Source organism: Eptesicus fuscus, chromosome 20 (assembly GCF_027574615.1).
Source record: "Eptesicus fuscus isolate TK198812 chromosome 20, DD_ASM_mEF_20220401, whole genome shotgun sequence".
NCBI lineage: Eukaryota > Metazoa > Chordata > Mammalia > Chiroptera > Vespertilionidae > Eptesicus > Eptesicus fuscus.
This window is the reverse complement of record NC_072492.1, coordinates 19,126,621-19,148,062: the sequence shown is the minus strand read 5'-3', so window position 1 is coordinate 19,148,062 and position 21,442 is coordinate 19,126,621. Positions and strand designations below refer to the sequence as shown.

The following is a 21,442-nucleotide window of genomic DNA, read 5'->3' as shown; positions in this document are numbered from 1 at the left end:
CTCCCTTCCTTTCTGAAATCAATAAAAATATATAAATATATATTTTAAAAGGACCCATCTTCATTATCATCTTCACCATGAAGGCTTTCTTGATTTCCTTATGCTGATTTAAATACTTTCTTCTTGAACATTCTTACAAAGCATTTTCATAATGAAATGATAATTTGCATATCTTTATATCTACTAGTTTCTAAGATTCCTCCCATCTTTGTATCCCTAAGGTTTAGGGTCATGTCTGGTATATTATAAACCTTCAATAAAACTAAAATGAATCTATGAATAAATGAGTGATTGAGTGAATGAATAAACTAATCTTAACTCATCCAGATATGACAACTTGTTAAGGAACATAGACTCTTATTCATTCTATATCTATCACTGAACCCAGCACAGTGCTCTGTGCCTGTTAAGTACTCAGTAAGTATTTGTTGACTGAACAAAATAATTCTCTAATTCTTTGCTTCTTTCCCTTATTCATCCTGTATTGGCCCCACCATTTCTTCCTGATCCTCCTGCTTGCCATAGGACCAGACCCTTTTATGCCCTGTATCAATGCTATGTTAAGACTTGGGTGGCCTGATATGGAAAAATAATGGTTTCATCGCTACACCTAGATAGAACCAGCCATGATTTAGCGCTTTTCAAACTCCTGTCCAAGCCAAAATGAGGCATGCAGCCCGCCCCATGGGCCGTGAGTCTGACATGCTTGTTCTAAACCTAACCCAATGGAGTCCTATCTTACCTCCTGATGACCCCTTATCAGGCTGTCCGCTAAAGCTTGGACTGCTGACAGGGGGTGGAGCTGGAGCACTGGTTGGGACACTCTGCTTTGGCTTTTTGGCTGGCATGTGAGGATCAATCTTTAACCCCTTCAGGGCTTCAGTAGAGAGATTTCGTTTGAGTACAGCTGCCTTTTTGTAGCCATCATATAAACCAAAGGCAATGTCCCGATTAGTGGTTGTCCAGGAAGCCCGTAAATCTACCAAGTGCAGCTGGTGTGTATGAAAGGCAGGGTCCCCAACTCGAGTAGAGAGCTCCTAAGAAACAGGAAGAGAACCTCTGGGTAGCATGGAAATCCCCACCATTTCTCCTGGACCACAAATGCAAAAATAAGAAAACAATCCCGTTGAATAAAAAACCTGTTCTGGGGGAGATAAGAAGGCCCTGGAGAAAGATAAGGGGATGGGGGGGGGGGGGGGAAGGCCCGGAGGAAGAAAAACTAAGTGGTTTTAGCATGTACATTAGATATATCCACTGTATTTTAAATGACTCAGAGAATTTCAACTTAAAATTCTTTCTTAATTCGGGGTTGGGGGAACAAATAAGTGCTAGGGAATGTTGTACTCTATTTCCTGAAGGGCAAGAGACTATTCTTAGAAGAGAGAGAAAAGTAATCTTCAAAAAGAGTGATGCTGATACAGCTGATTCAAGTGAGTGTATGATATAGAGTAATGACATACATGCTTGGAATATAGTTAGGAACATTACCAGGGACTTAGTCTAAAATGTATTGCTATAGACTGAATTGCACCCCCACCCCCAAATTTATATTTTGAGACCATAATCCCCAATGTGATGATATTTGGAGATGGGGCCTATAGGAGGTAATTAGGTTTAGATTAGGTCATGAAAGTGAGGCCCTCATGATGGGATTTGTGCCCAGAGAGCTTGAAATATCAGAGAGCTTGTACTCTTTTTTGTGCCATGTGAAGACACAGAGAGAAGGCAGCCATCTACAAGCCAGGAGGAGAGCCCTCACCAGAACCTGACCATGCTAGCACCGTGATCTTAGACTTCTCAGCTCCCAGAATTGTGGGAAATAAATTAGTACTGTTTAAGCCACTCAGTCTATGGTATTTTGTTATGGTAGCCTGAGCAGACTAAGACAGGTACTGATACAAATAAGGTAGTAAAGAGACTGTTTCAGACGGTACCTCCTCTGCTGTGCGATTGCTATGCCGTTGGTAGGTGAGGGAGGACAGGCTCAGTAGGTGGGTCTTTGTTACCAAGGGATCAAGGCAGTGATCAGCACTCTCTTCAGTGGGTGAGGCCATCAGATGAACAGTCACCTGACTTAAGTCACTAACCATCTGGGTCACACTCCAGTCAGAGATGAGGCGCCGCATCACTGTGCCCGCTGAGGAAAGGAGGCATACAGAGTCCATGCAGACCAGCACAGAAGAATAGTGTGGGACAGAAAGAGAGAAAAGGAAGGGAATTGAGAAAGCAAAAAAGGACAAGGAATAGGTTAGGAGAAATAAAGGGCTTGTTTACCTTACCTTGAGGTATAAGCCGCTGAGTTCCCCGAGTGAAGACATGACCCTGACTGCACTCAATCTGGATACCCCGCTGCTGAGCAAATGAGGCCCAATAATGCACCTGATAACAAGAGAACTTAACACTGAATGAAGAATGGCACTGGAGAGATGATTAAGAGACCAGGAAAGAAAAAAAACAAGTAAACAATGAAAGGGGAACAGAACTGAAGATGTCAGCAGGGATGTCAGAGCCTGACCTGTAGCTGGGGAAAGAGTGCAGTAAAGGAAAGCTGCTTGTAGTGCTGGCCAAGTTTCTTCTTGCCGGGTTTCAGGTTATTGAAGAGCTTTCCCCTACAGATAGGCCTTGTGACACTAGTCCAAGTTGCCCAGAAGTTTTGCATCCAGCGCAGGGTACTACTATATAGCAGAATTCGGGGCTGGGATATTGCTGCAAAGGAAAGGATAGACATTTCCTGGCTACAGTTAAAACACAGAGATGAATCGAAATCCTTCCTCAGCTCAAGTTCTAGATTTAAAAACCCAAACAGCACTCAGCCTCACACTAAATATCCTCAACACCCTCTCTTTTAATTTTATTGATTTCAGAGAGCAAGGGAGAGGGAGAGAGAAACATCAATGATGAGAGATAATCACCTGTTCAACATCCATGTGCCTACTGGGGATTGAGCCCGCAATCGGGCATGTGCCCTTGATTGGAATCGAACCTGGGACTCTTTAGTCTGCAGGCCGATCTCTATTCTCTGAGCCAAACCAAGACGGGGCAACACCCTCTCTTTTCAAAGATCCAACTTCTTTGCTTTCAGCAACCCTCTTCGAAAAGGTGCTAACCCCAATCCTCCCTTGCCCTTTCCCTATTCCCTTCCCAGAAGACTGAACTGAAGTCCTCAGTGTCAAAGCCCACCTTCCCAGCTCTTCCTCCCCATTGTCCCAGACCCAAGCCTCACTCCCACTGTGCCGAGTCAGATCCATCTTGATGGAGAGATTGAGGTTCTCAGAGCGGAAGGCCCGGTAGGAGTCATGGAGCTGTCCCAAGGGCACCTCAGGCAGAAATTCTGGGGCCCGAAGAGTGACGCCATGGTGATCATGGGGGTTCCCGTGGCATAGCCACTGAAGGTCCAGTGTCATGCAGAGGTCAGGCAGGTGCAGAAAGCAGCAGTCATCATACCTGCCTCACAACAATCCCAATTTTCAGTGCCCCAGTCACTTGTAGATTCCTGGCTCTTCCCCACTCCCTCCACCCTGAGTCCTGTTAAAGCCCCACCATCTCTCCACTCACTTAGAGGCTGTTCTCACGTTGACATCCAAGTCACCCTTGAACACAAACTGCCCAGGTTTCCAGTGAAATGACAGGTGGCTCCACTCCCAGTGCATATTCTCAGTTGTGTTGTATGGATCCTATAACCACCCCCAAAAACTTGGGTGAGACATGGATAAGAATATCACCCTCATCTCCCAAATCAGTACCTTTCTCTCTTCCCCCAAATGCTGTACAAACCCCAACCATACCATCCTAATAAGAAAACCACTCATCTGAACCCTCACCTCAGTAGCCAGCTGGTGCAGGTTCGCCTGTTCAACATCCATGTGCCAGTCCCCATGGAACAGAAGACGGCTCTTGTCCCACCATGGCAAAGGTGGGCTGGGGTCCGCTGAGGGCTTTGTCAAGAGGTCCACAGACTGGCCAATCAGTGTCCAGGCTGGATCCCAGCATGGGCCCCATACCACTGTGTACTGGAAGATTTCCGCTGGGATAGAGGGGCAAAGGGTACAGGTTGTTACACAACTTCATCCCTCTCCTCTTCCTTCACTGCAGAAGGGCCTCAGCGCATCTTCTACCCCAGCCATCACAACATCCCAAACCAACTGCCCTCCTCTACTCACAGCGGAAGTCGTGGTAGAACTTGAGTGGGGGCATGTTCCTCTCTACTACCACATTACCCCATGGTAGCCCCAAGTGCAGGATTTGACGCCGACGGGAGCAAGGCTGACCACTCTGTTCTGTGCCCACAAGTCGACCTATCAGCCGCCAGTCACGGATCTCAAACAGGTACCGGGGGTAGTCTCTTATCCGAACTGTTATAAGAAAGATACACACTGGCTCTTCAGGGGACGGTGTCAGCATACTCAGGCATTTTCCCCCCTGCCACTACTTTTACCCACCTATTTTACAAATTCAACTGAGAAAAACAACAACCTAGTAGATGGCAGAAAAGCTGAAAAAGGGCATTGAGACCCTGAACAGATGGTGAGAGGAATAACACAGATCTAAGAGCCACACTAATGAAGATTACTGAGTTAGTTGTTCCTTTAAGTTAGCCTAGTAGTTTCAGGGTGAAATTCAGGAACAAAGAAAGGTATGAAGAGCCCACACCCATCCCACTCCACCCATCCAAAAACAGCCACAGTTCCCAATATAACCAAGCTTCTCTGTAATCAAAGAGCTCCTTGGAGCTCCAAGGGCAAACACCAGGCTCTGCAAATAAAGACTTACCCAGAAAAGTCTTGACACTGCACTTGAGCATACGACACCACTGAATAACATGATCTACTCCCTCAGCAGGAAAAGGGCTGCCTGGATCAAGCTCTCGAACCTGCTCTATCACACGTTCAGGCCCATGGAAGGAGGCATCTGCCAGAGCCACCAGCTCTAGTCCTACCACGCTCCAAGTGAGCAATGCCCGGCGCATGGGTGTGTTGCCATAGAGTCGACGGGAGCGCTGGATGTAGATTTCAATGTTTTTGTGTTCCAAAGAGGCATAGAGCTCCTCAATTTTGCGGGCTGGCAACAACTCCCCATGCTGTTTCCGAAGGGCAGCCACTTTGGCATCCAGCAGCTGCAATCTTTTGGCACTCTCCTTACTTTCATCCTTCATCAGTTCATAATTATCTCGAAGTTTCACCTCAAAAATGTCATCCAGGAAAACCCATGAGAAGTGCTGAACTTTCAAAAGTAGATCAGGTGGGAGTGGGGCAGGGCTTGGAGAGGCCTGAGCATGAGTTCCTCCTCGATGGAGCCCCTTAAGCCATTTCTGAACTCCCACAGCCTCATCCAGAGTTTGAGAAAAATCATACTGATAAGGAAACTCCACTGAAACTGAGCCGAGGGAGAGGAGCCAAACACGGTTCCGGAGGGTCTGCAGCACAGGCAAGGGGTTCCGGTGGAGGATCATCTCCTCTAGCTCAGGTAGCAGCTGCACCTCCACCTCCTTGAAGTTGAAAATGCTATTGCCATCAAAGCCAGCAGCCAGCTCTGGGCAGTAAGCCTGAAATGAACCTCCATGCCGGCTCAGTGACACACTTTCTGCAGCCAGTGTAATGAACTTGTCCTCGGCTACAAAAGCAGTCAGCTTGGCTGTGCTCACCTCTAGTGTCAGGTTTAGCAGCCGCTTTGAGGGAGATGGTTCGGGAGGTTGGCCTTCTCGCTCAGAAGTGGGCCCTGAAGTCTCTAGTTCAAGGAGTGGAACAGTCTCAGGAAAGAGAGTGGCTCTTAATAAGTCTCGGCACTGCAGGGTGGCCAGGATATGCTGGTACAGGTACATGTGATCTGGGGGGCTCCAGAGTAAAGTAAGCCCTGCACCACACTGAACCTTTAGGAAGCAAGAAAAAAGGATCTGTCAATTACCATGTCCCAGAACAGAAGATATGACAGGGGTTATTATACATGCATATATGACCCAAGAACCATCTCCACCTAGAAGTCTTTCCTGAGTAACCACATTAATTAGTCCCCTGCCATGTTCTTAGCACCAAGAGCACTTAAGAGCACTCACACTACAGTTCTCCTCAATGGATTCTAAGCTGTCTGAGAGTAGAGGCCATGTGTTTTAATTATTTGGCACCTACCAAGGTATATCCAGTATATACAGCACATACTCATTAAACCATTTGACTTTATGTTTCTGCTCATAAGTTATCTTTCAATAACTGCCACACTGTATCATAATCACTGCAACAACCAATTTGAAAATGTTTCATGCACATTTTTACTAAATTCTAGTATAAAAAGTAATGAACACACAAATCAATACAGCAAACTAACTTATGTGAAAGTATGCCTCAAAGAAGGGAGCAGCTTGAATAATAAAATTGGTTCCGAGGATCTAAGTGGACAGAGGAAATTTAAATTCCAGAACAGAAAAATTCCTTTGAGTTCCAGCCTCTGAAAAGGAAACTCTTCAGTTTCCAAAGGAAGTTGAAGTCTAACAAACAGGAAGCTATTCCACTCTCCTCCTAAGAGGGTCCCACGTCCATCTAATACCCTGAGAGAAAGGTATTGAAAAGCCTCTGAAAACTTACCAGCACTTCCATCTTCCAGCCTTTGGATGAGCTGAGAGCTTCAGCAACATGACACAAGATTATGATCTTTAAAAAGCCCCTTATTTTTCAGAGCTATGCACCAAAATATTTACAGTGGATATTATGTATCTGCTTCAAAATAATCCCAGAGCCAGAGGGCAGGAACAATTGGTGGAAGTGTAGATGAAATAAGTTGGTCATAAGCTGCTAATTATTGAAGCTGGGAACGAATACACGAAAGTCCACATAGTCTCTCTAGTTTTACATATACTTTAAATTTTATAAGGAAGAGTTAAAAATGTTTAGAACAAGCCAGGAAAGAAGAACACAAGGTGCTGTGTTTCTCACAGATGAGTTTTACATGACTCAAAAGACTGGGAAATGCTCTAAGTCTAAGGAAAACCCAATGTGATTCAACCTCCCCACAGAAGCATTACCTCTAGAGAGCGGATGCTGTTGTGATAGGTGATGGAGAGCATGGAGAGGCTGAGCACTGGAGCAGGGATGTCAGGAGCTTTGCAACAGGGCTGCATCTTCTCTGTAACTGACTTCACCAGTGCAAGCACAAGTCCTTGAATACCCACAGTGGAGGTTTCAGCACTTCCCAGGACAGTCAGTGTGTCTAGTCGGACCTCTGAAGCACCTAACATCCAGAAACCATGCCAGCCTTGATTCTCAGCTCTAATGGCAACTTCAGTCCTCACTCTCCTTTGTTATTCTCTCCACTCTAGTTATCTTTATTCCCCATACCTCCCTAACTTCGTTTCTCATGTTTAAGGGAAAATTTCCCTTTCCCATCTTAACCTAAACATCTGGCAAGGCCAAAGAAGTTCCCTAACTCCTACAAATTGCCCAGAAATACAACAGTTACTAATCACACAAGGAAAAAAAGAAAACAAACAAATACTACATGCATCTCATTCTCTTGATCAGACATCAAGGCTGTCTTTTTCTTACATATCTTGCTTAATACTTGCCTTTTATAAGCCCTTAAGAAATACCAAGAAGCCTAATTCCAGCATTTCATCCTCTAATTCATAAAAATTCCAAATAATAAGCTCCATTAAATTAGAAGGAACAGATTGAATCTGCATAATGTGCTTAGGTTATAAACTACCCACTTCGGTATAAACTCCCTGTCCTACTTACCAACGAGGGCAGAAAGGGTGAACAAGTTCATGTCCTCCACCTTCAAGTCCACCTTCCACAGTAATGACACAGACTCCCCGAATGAAGATTCCCTAGACACTGCTGACTTCCCAGATTGTGGGCCCATCAAGGATAAGATCCGAGAGAGACATTGGGCACAGGTGTCTGATGTTTCTACCTGCAGTCCTCGGATGGTACAATCAAGAAAGAGGGTATCCGACTGGGTGCTGGACAGGCTAAGAGGCTGGTTATAGCTACCCTGGAAAAGAAGCACAGGGACTCCATTAGGAGGATGCAGATACAGTTCTGTAATGGCCTAATGCATTGCCTGCTGCCAAAAAGGTGCTACATGCTCTAAAGCAGGGCAGGATGAGGAACCTGCGTGGGCCCCTGTTCACCTACCTGTAGTGTGAAAGAGTCCAGGACAAGTGCCTCACCCCAAACATGCATATTGGGTGGGTGGGGTGCCCGCTGAATGTGAGAGTCACTGCCCACCCGCCAGCAAAGGTGGTCCACAGTTAGGATGCCCCGTTGATGGATACTCTGGGGCCGCAGATGTTGATAATCTAAACAAAGAAGGCAGGAGAGAGGCATTCTATGGAGCCACTGTGACCATCAATTGGGTCCAGCTCCACTAATGGAAGGTCTTGTTCCTTTTACATCCCAGAGCCTTACCCAGAGAGATGGAATTGAATCCCAAGGCAAAGGGCGGTGTATCTCCAAGCTGAATGGAAATGTTGACATTGGAGATGGAAGTGCTAAAGATGATGGGAGCCAGGATTTGGGGGAAAGTTCTGTATAGGGATAAGACATCATTGTTTGATAAAGAATTGCAGCTTCCTATCATGGAAGCTCTCAAAAATCAGCGTGAGTTTTGTTGTGATTTTTAGGTACGGATACAACTAGAAAATAAAAAACCAAGCTAGTCAGTTCAGTGTTACTCCCAACAGTTAATCTGCAGGAATGCCAGAAAGATATTAGGTTGAAACATATGAAACTGCCATTTCATAGGTCATATATGGTGAACATCAGCATATCACAGAATTCAAACTTCTACAAGCAAGGAGTATCACTTCCAAACTATTAACCTTAAAGTTTTCTATCCAACACAATGCAAGCACTACACAAAGAGAGATATGGCACTGCTAATATGACCTGTCATCTTATCATCTGAGGCAGACAAGATACTGTTCATCACTTAAGTTCGGTTTAGCAAACATTTATTTTGTATAAGGTACTGTGCTAGGAGGTACTGAGGACATAAAAAAAGAGGACATCATCCTACCATTAAAGAGCCTAATCTAATGGGGAAGATATGTAAAATAGGATTGTTATTGAGACTGGGACATTGAAACTGAAATTTAGAAAGATCAAACAGTGAAATACGTATTACACATAAGACACCACTTTAAACCAAAATAATCCATCTGATGAAATGGTAATTGGAAAAGATTGCACTGACCTTTTTTTCCTTTGTTTAAGAACAGATGAACTAGACCCTTGGGTCTCAAGTGCTAGCATGTGCATCCAGTGAGAGAATTCTTGGTGCCGGTAATGAATAATACAAGTGTTCAAAACCAGAGAGGCTGAGAGGTCAATGGTAGTCACCTAAAAAAGAGAACACCAGAACTATGAACTTGGGTTTTATCTCAAAAGGCAATGATGTAGGAAGCGAACAGAGAAAGGAGTAATTCTTGGTACCACAGTCATCATACCTGCACACTAGCCTTGAGGGAGTTGAGGCAGACAATGCGCTGGCGGCTCTGGGACAGCAACAACCCATCTGTAAGGGCAGAGGACAGATCAGAGAGCACTGGGAGCAAAAGGTAAAACTAGGAGAGTGTCAGAGACAGGCAAGGAGTTAAACAGGTTGTCACCAACACTCAAGAGCTGGGGCTATTTTCTCTCAGTATGGTTTCCTCCTCCCACTCCCCACTGATCTTAAATTAAGAAGACCATGTGGCGAGTGGCAGAAAAGAGTGTCTGGTCCTCCCATTCTCTCTCAGTTCCGGAATCCCTGCCCAAACCTTTTAGTAGGAGTTCAGTGCTCATCTGTGCCATATCAGAGTTTGCTGTGAAGCTACGAAGGGGCAGCTGATCCTCATCACGGTGGTACAGGAAATGCAACAGCTTCAGCGTCCAATTCAGATGCCTGAGCCAGAAACAGACTCTAATTCAGAAATATGTGGAATTCCCATTATCCGCATAGACAAGCTCAGTGCAGCTACTTGCTGCATATACCCTGCATATAGCTCCAACTATCACTCTCCACACTTCTGTGGCAGAAGAGATCTCACCTCTTTTGACTATTCATGGACAGCACCACACTTGTGATATCCATTTTCACCTTCACCTGGTCTGGCAGCTGCTGAAGGAGGTAGAGGCCAGGCAGAGTTGACTCAGCCACATTTTTTGTCACGTCTGAAAACATGAATGAATACAAAAGCCATCAATCCTTAACACCCTCAAGTCTCCAAAAATGCCCTGTCCTCTTTGACCAAAAGCTTCTATATAAAATAGACTAAGCAGATGCCCAATCTTAGGCTAAAAGGCAAATATCCCAGAGATTCAGGAACGTGCTGTAATTCGTTCCCCAGAGTCTAAAAAATAGTATGGGGAACAGATTGGTATAATAGAAAGAATATGGACTTAGGGGTAAATAATTTAAACCCATGTTTAATATCAGTTAGCTGTGTGACGTGTCAAAATACCTATCTATTGGCTCTTCCTCCCAGGAGCATGCCCGAGTCTTTCCCCTTCTCTCTCCTAAGCTCCAAGGACCCCCTAATTTTGCCTCTGTCATTTGTTTCCTGAGCCCATTTCTTCTACTGCTCACTTCTACCTCTGTGACTTTCTAAATAAACTTTCTCTTATAATTTAGAAAGAAAAAAAATCTCTAATTTTCCTAGGCTTCAGTGTTCTCATTGGTGCAATGCTGAGGATTTAGTGAGAGAACATATATAAAGCACATAGTACAGGTCTAATCCTATATAATAAAGAGGTAATATGCAAATTGACCATCATGTCCTCACAAGATGGCTGCCTATGACCAGGCTGGCAGGGGGGTGAGGGACAACCAAAGGACTGAACAAGCAGGCTGCATGGGGCAACCAGGCCGGCAGGGGGGTTAGTGAGGGATGACCAAAGGACTGAACAAGCAGGGTGCGTGGGGCGACCAGGCCGGCAGGGGGGTTAGTGACAGATGACCAAACAACTGAACAAGCAGGCTGCGTGGGTGACCAGGCCAGCAGGAGGGCCGTGAGGGGTGAGCAGGCCAGCAGGGGGGGCAGTAAGGGGTGCCAGCCGGCGGCGGGGGGGGGTAGTTAGGGGCGACTGGGCAGGTAGGCAGATGAGTGATTAGGAGCCAGTGGTCCAAGATTTCGAGGGGTCCCAGATTGGAGAGGGTGCAGGCTGGGCTGAGGGAACTACCCCCTCTCCGCCCCCATGCACAAATTTTGTGCACCGGGCCTCTAGTTTATGATGATTACCCACTAAACATTGGCTCTTTTACCCACCACAAGCAAATGTCCTATTTCCTCTATCCTCAGGATCCAAGGCCAAGGTGACTAACAAATCACACCTAAATGAGTAGTGAGACCACTATTTTTTTCTACTTCCAAAATAACCTGAGAACAGGGCAGCCAAGAAGCTCACTGACGGGCTTTACCTGAACCGGGAATAGGCTTAGGTGCCAGGCTTGAGCCCTGGTGCAGCAGCTGACTATGGAAGAGGCCCTCGTGCAGTTCAGCATGGAGTGTCCACACATCCACATTAATTGCCTTCAGTTGCCGACTCGTGATGCCCACCTCTAGACACAGCTTTAGGGCCAGTGAGAGCTCTGCTAGGCAGGTATCCTCCTGCAGAAAGAATGAGCTGCTAAGGTATGTATGTGTAGGGAGTCTGGGAGTTTGGGGTCAAAAATTCAGTGGTCTGGAATACTACCTTGAGATAAGCCCATAAAGACACAGAATCTATGGGGTAAGCCCTAAGCTCCTCCTTATGACCAGAAGGAAACAAGGCATCTGAAGGACCATGGTATACTCACCAACTGGCCACTCTTTAGAACTTTGCTGTTGATCTGACTTAGGCTCACCTCACATTTTAGCCTGAGAAAGGAAAAAATTAAAAGCACTTGGCCCCTTTCCTCACCATTTACCTTCAATCAAGCTTTGTTGGCTGGAAGGGACAAGGCAAACAGAAGTGCCTAATCTCAGCCTCTCCTCAAATTGCACAGAATAAGAACTTGACACTTTGATAAGAAGGCCCAGGCATCCACCCACCCTGAAACAACTGTAAGGCAAGAATGGGCCTACTAGACCCTTTTCTACCCAGACTTTACCTTTTCCCATCACTATCCAAAAGAAAGCTGCTTTCTCTGATCTGAACGTGCCACAAGGACTCAGAGGTAGCTACCTTGAGAACCATGATGTTTATAGAATCTACATGAATGGAGAATAGCTGGAAGGAAGAAACAAAGAACAGTAATTAATGTCAAGGCACTTCCCCTTCTTTCTAACAGAGAGTAAGAGACAGCTCTTAGTATCATGCCCCCCCAAGAGTAGAAAAATCCACCCATGATTCCAAAGCCAGTCATTCCCAGTACAGTCCAAGAAAAAGGGAGAAGTCGTCTCACCTGACAGATGATCTTCAATAAGGCTGGGCTGAAGGACAGCTCTTTTTGTTGCACTCCTGTGCTCTGGGAGAATGGAGCAAACAGGCCAGAAACCTTCTGTAGGTCAGTTCTGATACGCACTTCTCCAAAGCACAATGCCACATAGCGCCTGCCCAGAAGAGAAACCTCACTGCCATCAGGCCCATCCCTTCCATAGCAGTCTCTTCCCCTCCCTCACATTCACTCACCCATCCTCCCTAAAAATGTAGCTCAAAAGAAAAAAAAAAAAAGTAACTCAAATCTGGAGGATAGTCTCATAGTAATTACCAATATCTGTCTCACTAGAGATAATAGCTTCCAGGAGACATCAGGCCAAGAACCCACGTCCCTTCTTTGAGGCCTATGTAGAAGAATCTCACTCTACAAACCCCAATCACAAATACTCCCCAAAGGAAGAGTGAGGATATAGGGTACTCACGGCAGATCATGGCTAAGGAGTTTGCTGGAAATCCACAGGCTATCAATTTCCTAAAACATCATGGAAGAAAGCTTTGTACATTAGCCGCTAGGTAAGACTTGAGCAGCTTGACAAGTCAGGAAAGGTTCTAAGAAGAGGCGGAAGTGCTATAGCCCTTCCACTAATTATTCTCCATCCATTTCTACTGGCTTCTCTCCGCCACACTATATCCTGCTCCTCACAAGGATGTTTGTATTTCTCTTGTATGGATAGGTTGCCCTGTTTCCCCTCTTAAATTAGAACAGTAAGCTCTTCTATTTCCTGTTATCTTTGCTCTATGCTTTACCTTTGTATCGTCCTTATGTGCCCTGGACACTGTGCCTAAGAAGCATTTTTAACCAAACAACTTACATCAATCCTAGCATTCCCAAACTAAGATCATCTTGGCAAAGGGGTGACAAGACTGGGATAACTAGGGAAGCCACCCAGAATTTATTAAAAAGAAACAAGTTGAAATTAAGCTGGATCAACACCTCCAGACCCGGGGAATTCCGCAGCACTCACCACTGTTTGCTGGTGCTGCTGAAACTTAAGACTGACATTCTGGATCCAAAAAAAGGAGCCAATCTTTAGCTCTGCCTGCAGCTTCCGCTGACACCACTTGGTGACCCACCGGACTACAAGCCACCTGCAGAAAAATCCCTGTGAGTTCATAGGACCCTCTCCCAATTATGGCGTCCCTTACCCCTTGCTGATCCTAGAAGCCCTTGCAAAGGGTCAAATCCTGAAGCTGAGTCTTCTGGGCAACTCTCCAGTCTCCTAAGGCAACTCTCCAGTCTCCTAAAACACTGCTCTACCATATACATTGAGCCACAATGATCAGAACTGTAGCCCCAGACTGTCCCCTCCACCCAGATGTAATCAGACAAATTAAACTCCACCTTCTAAGTTTGGAGACTAAGAAAGCAACCCCTCAAATCTTTAGGAACCCCAGAGGTAGAGAGAAGAGGCCCCAACAGGAGTCGAGGTACCGGCAGCGCTGTCACATGTGCCATCACATACTCCCCAAAGGGTCTCTGTCTTCGCCCAGCAGACAGATGTCCGCAAGGAGGCACAGTGGGGTCACTCCCGGCCAGCTCAAAGGCTGCTCTCCCCAGGGCGGTCAGACCTGTTCTGGCTTCCCAGGGCGAGGCTGCAGGTGCCTTTGCGTTCGGAGAAAGGGGCACTCCGGGCGTGTAGAGGGGTCCAGGGAGACCACGAGCCGGCACCCCTCCTCACACACACACCCCGATTCAGCTCCCAGCCTCGGCATCTCCTCAGGCCTCGCCGCTCCCTTAGTCTTCCTCAATCCCAGTGGCTCCTCACCAGCTCCAGACCCAGCGCCCCCGCTCGACCCCTCCCTCGTCGCCGCCCGCCATAGCCCGCGCACCGTCCCCTCTAGCCCTCTCCTCCCTCCATCTCCCCCTCCCGCGCGCCCCTTCCTAAGTCTCTCTTCCTCCCACTCCTACCCCCCTCCCCGCCGAAGCCGGGATCCCCTCACCGGCCTAGGAAGAGGGTGAACAGAGTAACCAAGAGCAAGGCCAACAGCGCGGCGAAGAACAGGGGCATTACGGCCCCGGCCCTGGCCCCGGCCCCGGCCCTGGCTCCGGCCCCCGCCCAGCCGGGCCCCCCCTCCGGCTCCCCGCAGCTCCGCCGTGGGCCGACCAGCCGCGTTCACAGGGACAGCACGGGACCAGGAAGCGTTGGCGCGCGTGCGCCACGCCCCTCGCAGCCCGCCAGCCAGCAGCGGTCTCGTTACCCCGCCCCGTGCGCGCTCTCCGGCGGGGCCGACCGGCTGCAAGCCCGAAGTGAAGGCGTGGCTCGGGAAAGAGAGCGCTGGGGAATGGACTTCGTAGGGACTGATACAAACGCCCCACCCCGGACGCACCCTTCGATGCCCGGAAATGCGGAGCCACGGACTTGCGTGGGGTCGGAGTCTGAACAGTTCCCTGGTTTGCAGTGGAGCTGGCCGGCAGCAGAGTTCCATTTACAAAGCACTTTCCTTGTGATAGTTACAGAGCTGGCTTGACCACTTAGGGTCTGGACCGAGGATACTGCAGAAGCTACACCTCTGAGTCATACGAAGTAGCTCTCCTGTCTTATTCAAGAGCCTTGTCTGAAAATCACTGAGAAAACCAAGAGGTAATTAATTACAAGGCCTCAAAGGAATGTGTTTCATTCACTCAGGAATGACTTTTTAATTCATTCATTGTATGAATGCTTTTCTAGTCAGTTAATACAGGGTGTCCCAGCCCTAGCCGGTGTGGCCCAATGGTTGGAGCGTGGGCCCTCATAGGAAGGTCCCCGTTCAATTCCTGGTCAAGGGCACCTACCTGGGTTAGGGTTCCATCCCGCCCCAGTCAGGGGGCCAACAGGAGGCAACCAATGAATGTGTCTTTCTCTCGCATTGATATTTCTCCCATGCACTCTCTCTGAAAATCAATGGGGGGAGAGGGGGAGGGAGGTTGTATGTAAAATATAGGATGTACCAAAAAAATGTATACACACTTTGAATGATTATAATGTCAGTGTTTATTAACATACAGTTCATTTTCAAAATTTAAAAGAACCTACAGAAATGAATAGTTATTTTTGTCAATGCCTTTTTGCAAACTGATGACTGTTCCGGTCCAGGTACTGGTAACACAAAGGAATAGTATTTCAAACATCAAGAATCATTTCCTGGGAGAAACCAAGATGGCGGCATAGGTGAAACACCTAACCTGCAGCCGGGCACAACAATTTCAAAGGCACAACTAGAGGTCAGAACGGACATCGTCCAGAACCACAGGAGAGCTGGCGGACTGAAATGCCCACAGCTGGGGGGAAGGAGAGGGCCACGGGGACAATCGGGGGAGCCGTAAAAGCCTGAGGTATGGAGAAACTGGCGGAGACACGAGCGCGCGCGCCTGCGGGGAGGATGGAGCCGGAGAGGAGAGGGCGGCTGACGGCCTGGCCGGCGTTCACTGGCAGGAAGGAGATAAAGGCTCCGGAGTGCGCTAAGCGCCGGCTCCGACTGCACTGAGCGCCAGTTCCGGGCGAAACCCTGGGAAGCCAGGCGCAGGCTGGGGGAATGAATCTGGGCTGTGGGGCGCAGGCACAGAGGAGCGGGGGAAGGCAGAGCTCCAGAGGCGCGCACGGGAAGGGGCGCAAAGGACGGACTGTTGCCTGCGCCACTGAACTGCCCTAGCGGGAAGGAGACATAAGCTCAGGACCGTGCTGAACCCCAGTTCCGACTGCACTGAACCCCAGTTCCGGGCGAAACCCTGGGAAGCCAGGCGCACGCTGGGGGAATGAATTTGGGCTGTGGTGGCGGAGGCACAGAGAAGCGGCGGCTCCAGACGCGCGCACTGGAAGGTGCGCAGAGGACGGACTTTTGCCTGCGCCACTGGGTGGCCCTGCTGGGAAGGAGACAGGGGCGCCAGACTGCGCTGAGACCCAGTTCCAACTGCACTGAAACCCAGTTCCAGGCGAGAATCTGGGCGTCCAGATTCATTAGGGGAGGGACTGGACTGTTTGGCAGTGGGCGAAACTCCAGGGCGCGTTTCTCGCAGAGGTGTTTGCAAGGAATACAGAGGGACACAGACACAGGAGCCTCATAGGGCGGGGCTGACAGGAAGCCAAGGTTGTAGGCTCCACCCTGTAGCTCCGCCCCAGCCAAGCTGAGCAGAAGCTTTTTCCTGCTGAGTGCCTCAGGTAGTGGCTGACCCACACTGCATTGGAGACCCAGAAACGAGGGCATCTAGTGGTTGGTGGGAGATGACACCAGATTTCAATCACTTGCATAAGGGAGGCATTCTAGAGGCAGACTCAGTGAGCGCCAAGGCATTGCTGCATCAAGACCCGGCCCACAAACATGTCTCCTGCACAGCAACTCTTCCTATATGGACAAAGAGGGTCCTCACGGCCAATTGGCCTGGAGGACAATTCCTCCCAGTGACACCAACAACAATCAAGACTTAACTGTACAAAGGAGGACCAAGATGGAGACATAGGGCGGCAGCCTGATCGTTGCCTACCACAACAATATTGAGACTACGACGGGAGAGCAGAGCAGACACCAGCCAGAAAGACCGGGGGGCTGGCTGAGCAGATGCTCTACAACTAGAATAAAAGAGAGGGGTACGCAGGATGATGCTGATGCCGGTGACCCAAAGTCCACACTTTAAGAACTATGGCTCAGGCGACACAATGGCGGCCTGGAACGTGCTCGGCGCAGTTCCCCCGGCGGTCTCCGGCTGAGGGGACGGCTCCACTCGCTGCCGAGCACGGACAGACAAGCCCCTGGGAGACATGGGGTGGGAGACTCCGTGCTTGCTGACCTCCGAGTCCTTCAAGAATCTCAATGCCCCGAAGTGGCCAGGTGCGCACGCTCAGTGACTGGCCACCGTTGCAGACCCAAGGGCCGACGCAGCGACACCGGACCAGCCCACCGCCGGGCACCGGGCACACCGGAGCCTTGCCGAGCCCGCTGCCCAACGAGTTCTGCGGCAGCCGCCCTGGAGCTCTGAGAAAATGACCGAAGGAATTGCTGAGAGGGAATTGACCAACAGGAATTGGGATCAAGAAGACGAAACCCCGCTGAGACCCGAGTCCAGGCGAGCCTGCGAGCCTCTGGGCTCAGATGTGGTCACACGCCTCTGGGTCTAGGTGAGGCCTCACGCCCCTGGGTTTGGGTGAGGCCATACGCCCCTGGGTCCAGGTGAAGCTGGATTCCGGGTTCGGGTGAGGCCATGTGCCCCTGGGTCCGGGCGAATCTGAACCCTGGGTCCGGGTGAGGCCGTGGGCCCCTGGATCCGGGTAAGGCTGGGTCCCGAGTACGGGTGAGGCCGTGAGCCCCTGGATCCGGGTGAGACCACGCGACCAGGGGTCTGAGAGAGGTAACGCGCCCCTGGGTCCGGGTGGCTTCGTGCACCTAGGTCCAGGTGAGGCCACGTGCCCCTGGGTCTGAGAGAGGCCACGCACCCCTTGGTCCGGGCGAGACCATGTGTCCCTGGATCCGGGTGGGGCCTCGTGCACCTAGGCCCGGGTGGGGCCGCGTGCCCCTGGGTCTGGGGGAGGCCAGGCGTCCCTGGGTCCGGGTGAGACCGTGTGTCCCTGGATCCGGGTGAGGCCTCGTGTGCCTAGGCCCGGGTGAGGCCACGTGCCCCTGGGTCTGGGGGAGGCCAGGCGTCCCTGGGTCCGGGTGAGACTATGTGTCCCTGGATCCGGGTGAGGCCTCGTGCGCCTAGGCCCGGGTGAGGCCACGTGCCCCTGGGTCTGGGGGAGGCCAGGCGTCCCTGGGTCCGGGTGAGACCGTGTGTCCCTGGATCCGGGTGAGACCTCGTGCACCTAGGCATGGGTGAGGTCACGTGCCCCGGGGTCTGAGAGGCCAAGCGTCCCTGGGTCCGGGTGAGACCATATGTCCCTGGATCCGGGTGAGGCCGCGTGCACCTAGACCCGGGTGAGCCCAAGTGGCCCTGGGTCTGGGAGAGGCCAAGCGTCCCTGGGTCCGGGTGCGACCATGTGTCCCTGGAGCCGGATGAGGCCTCGTGCACCTAGGCCCGGGTGAGGCCACGTGCCCCTGGGTCTGGGAGAGGCCAAGCGTCCCTGGGTCCGGGTGAGACCATGTGTCCCTGGATCCGGGTGAGGCCTCGTGCACCTAGGCCCGGGTGAGCCCAAGTGGCCCTGGGTCTGGGAGAGGCCAAGCATCCCTGGGTCCGAGTGAGACCATGTGTCCCTGGATCCGGGTGAGGCCACGTGCACCTAGGCCCGGGTGAGCCCAAGTGGCCCTGGGTCTGGGAGAGGCCAAGCGTCCCTGGGTCCGGGTGAGACCATGCGTCCCTGGATCCGGATGAGGCCTCGTGCACCTAGGCCCGGGTGAGCCCAAGTGGCCCTGGGTCTGGGAGAGGCCAAGCGTCCCTCGGTCCGGGTGAGACCATGTGTCCCTGGATCCGGGTGAGGCCTCGTGCACCTAGGCCCGGGTGAGCCCAAGTGGCCCTGGGTCTGGGAGAGGCCAAGCATCCCTGGGTCCGGGTGAGACCATGTGTCCCTGGATCCGGGTGAGGCCGCGTGCACCTAGGCCCGGGTGAGCCCAAGTGGCCCTGGGTCTGGGAGAGGCCAAGCGTCCCTGGGTCCGGGTGAGACCATGTGTCCCTGGATCCGGGTGAGGCCTCGTGCACCTAGGCCCGGGTGAGCCCAAGTGGCCCTGGGTCTGGGAGAGGCCAAGCATCCCTGGGTCCGAGTGAGACCATGTGTCCCTGGATCCGGGTGAGGCCACGTGCACCTAGGCCCGGGTGAGCCCAAGTGGCCCTGGGTCTGGGAGAGGCCAAGCGTCCCTGGGTCCGGGTGAGACCATGCGTCCCTGGATCCGGTTGAGGCCTCGTGCACCTAGGCCCGGGTGAGCCCAAGTGGCCCTGGGTCTGGGAGAGGCCAAGCGTCCCTGGGTCCGGGTGAGACCATGTGTCCCTGGATCCGGGTGAGGCCTCGTACACCTAGGCCCGGGTGAGCCCAAGTGGCCCTGGGTCTGGGAGAGGCCAAGCGTCCCTGGGTCCGGGTGCGACCATGTGTCCCTGGATCCGGATGAGGCCTCGTGTACCTAGGCCCGGGTGAGCCCAAGTGGCCCTGGGTCTGGGAGAAGCCAAGCGTCCCTGGGTCCGGGTGCGACCATGTGTCCCTGGATCCGGATGAGGCCTCGTGCACCTAGGCCCGGGTGAGCCCAAGTGGCCCTGGGTCTGGGAGAGGCCAAGCGTCCCTGGGTCCGGGTGAGACCATGTGTCCCTGGATCCGGGTGAGGCCTCGTACACCTAGGCCCGGGTGAGCCCAAGTGGCCCTGGGTCTGGGAGAGGCCAAGCGTCCCTGGGTCCGGGTGCGACCATGTGTCCCTGGATCCGGATGAGGCCTCGTGCACCTAGGCCCGGGTGAGGCCACGTGCCCCTGGGTCTGGGAGAGGCCAAGCGTCCCTGGGTCGGGTGAAGCCAGATCCTGGGTCCGGGTGAGGCCGTGCGCCCCTGGATCCATCTGGGTGAGGCTGGGTACCAGGCCCGGGTGAGACCACGCGCCCCTTGGGTATGGGTGAGGCCACGTGCCCCTTAGTCCGGGTGACGCCGTGCCCCTGGGTTCGGCCGAGACCAAACCAGAGGGAGTCGGACCTCCATTACCACCATTTGTCCACCATCCAGAGCTGAGGGGTCAGTGCTGACATGTACACATAAGGAACTACTGGACATTGAAATTGGGTCTCAAAAGAACTGTTGGTCCAGGGGGAAGCTCGCTACAGATTGATTCATTTGCCTGTCAGCATAACTATTGTTGCTCGTCTCACATTCAGTTCTTATTAGTGTATATCTGGTGACATATGATCTCGCTCATCTAGGGGAAATGATGAACAACATAGACTGAGGAACAAGAACAGAACCGGAGGCAAGGAGGCATCGATCGGACTATCGGGCCTCAGAGGGAGGATAGGGGAGGGGAGAGGGAGGGTGGGGGGAGGGGGAGAGTTCAACCAAGGGACCTGTGTGCATGCATATAAGCCTATCCAACGGTTAAGTTCAGCAGGGGATTGGGGCATGCGTGGGGAGAGGGGTGGGATGGGAATGGGGGGATGAGGACAAATATGTGACACCTTAATCAATAAAGAAATTTAAAAAAAAAAAAAAAAAAAAAAGAATCATTTCCTGCCCTAACTGGTTTGGCTCAGTGGATAGAGCGTCGGCCTGCGGACTGAGGGGTCCCAGGTTCGATTCCGGTCAAGGGCACATGCCAGGGTTGTGGGCTCAACCCCCAGCAGGGGGCATGCAGGAGGCAGCCAATCCATGATTCTCATTGATGTTTCTATCTCTCTCTCCTTCTCCCTTCCTTTCTGAAATCAACAAAAGTATATATTTTTAAAAGAATCATTTCCTTTGATATTTGTGCACCCTCAATTCATCAACTGTTGCCGGGTTTTGTACAGTAAACTTTATATTTTATGTATCTCCATAGAAAAGTCTAATGGCACTTTAGGATAAATATTCTTTGTTCAAAGCTTAGTCTGACTTCACCCATTATTTCAAGTCAGTTAAACCTGAAAAGAGTGAAAATTAAGTGAGTTATCAGCTATTAAAGAGTGTATATATTTTGGGGGGACACCCTCCCTATATGTATTGACCTACTGTGGGGGCAGCACAATTCTGAACTCTTCGTTGGAGTGTGTTTTGTTAATTTAAAGATTTTTTAAAATTTATTTTTAGAAAGGGAGAAAGAAACATTGCTGTGTGATGTGTGACAGAAACATCCATCGACCTTTTGCACACCCCCTACTTGTGATTGAATGAGCATCACTGGCATGTGCCCTGACCCAGAATCCAAACGGCCAGGGCTGTGGTTTTCAATGTCTTCTGTGCATAGCAATCTGGGCACATTGGGAGTGAGGTGAAGGTGGATACCACAGAAGTAGAGAATATTGTTCTTGCCCTTCAGCAATTACATGAAATGGAGAGTTCAGGTCAAATTTATTTTGTCTGTTTCCTTATCTATAAAATGAGGGAATTGGACAAAGGTCCTTCCAACTCTATTACAGTGATGCTAATACAGTACAAGCTGAAGAAATTCTGAGGATTTCAAAATAAGTACTTCACAAACCTTTGC

General features: G+C 50.6%; 1 protein-coding gene across 1 annotated transcript in view; it reads right to left on the bottom strand.

The window, feature by feature from the left end:
• The window catches only part of BLTP2 (bridge-like lipid transfer protein family member 2), a 28,159-nt gene extending 13,751 nt beyond the window's left edge, over positions 1 to 14,408 (bottom strand). The window contains exons 1-24 of the mRNA XM_008147813.3: positions 14,334 to 14,408; positions 13,358 to 13,481; positions 12,815 to 12,864; positions 12,358 to 12,505; positions 12,064 to 12,182; positions 11,770 to 11,830; positions 11,392 to 11,581; positions 10,022 to 10,145; positions 9,752 to 9,876; positions 9,440 to 9,507; positions 9,187 to 9,332; positions 8,400 to 8,518; positions 8,127 to 8,290; positions 7,725 to 7,983; positions 7,013 to 7,218; positions 4,771 to 5,866; positions 4,161 to 4,352; positions 3,822 to 4,024; positions 3,556 to 3,674; positions 3,224 to 3,444; positions 2,516 to 2,706; positions 2,280 to 2,379; positions 1,935 to 2,137; positions 743 to 1,037 (exon numbers count right to left, since the gene is read on the bottom strand). Of these exons, the coding sequence (XP_008146035.2) occupies positions 743 to 1,037; positions 1,935 to 2,137; positions 2,280 to 2,379; positions 2,516 to 2,706; positions 3,224 to 3,444; positions 3,556 to 3,674; positions 3,822 to 4,024; positions 4,161 to 4,352; positions 4,771 to 5,866; positions 7,013 to 7,218; positions 7,725 to 7,983; positions 8,127 to 8,290; positions 8,400 to 8,518; positions 9,187 to 9,332; positions 9,440 to 9,507; positions 9,752 to 9,876; positions 10,022 to 10,145; positions 11,392 to 11,581; positions 11,770 to 11,830; positions 12,064 to 12,182; positions 12,358 to 12,505; positions 12,815 to 12,864; positions 13,358 to 13,481; positions 14,334 to 14,401 (4,591 nt within the window). The 5' untranslated portion in view covers positions 14,402 to 14,408. The remainder of the gene's footprint in view (positions 1 to 742; positions 1,038 to 1,934; positions 2,138 to 2,279; positions 2,380 to 2,515; positions 2,707 to 3,223; positions 3,445 to 3,555; positions 3,675 to 3,821; positions 4,025 to 4,160; positions 4,353 to 4,770; positions 5,867 to 7,012; positions 7,219 to 7,724; positions 7,984 to 8,126; positions 8,291 to 8,399; positions 8,519 to 9,186; positions 9,333 to 9,439; positions 9,508 to 9,751; positions 9,877 to 10,021; positions 10,146 to 11,391; positions 11,582 to 11,769; positions 11,831 to 12,063; positions 12,183 to 12,357; positions 12,506 to 12,814; positions 12,865 to 13,357; positions 13,482 to 14,333) is intronic.
• Between the last annotated feature and the right edge of the window lie 7,034 nt (positions 14,409 to 21,442).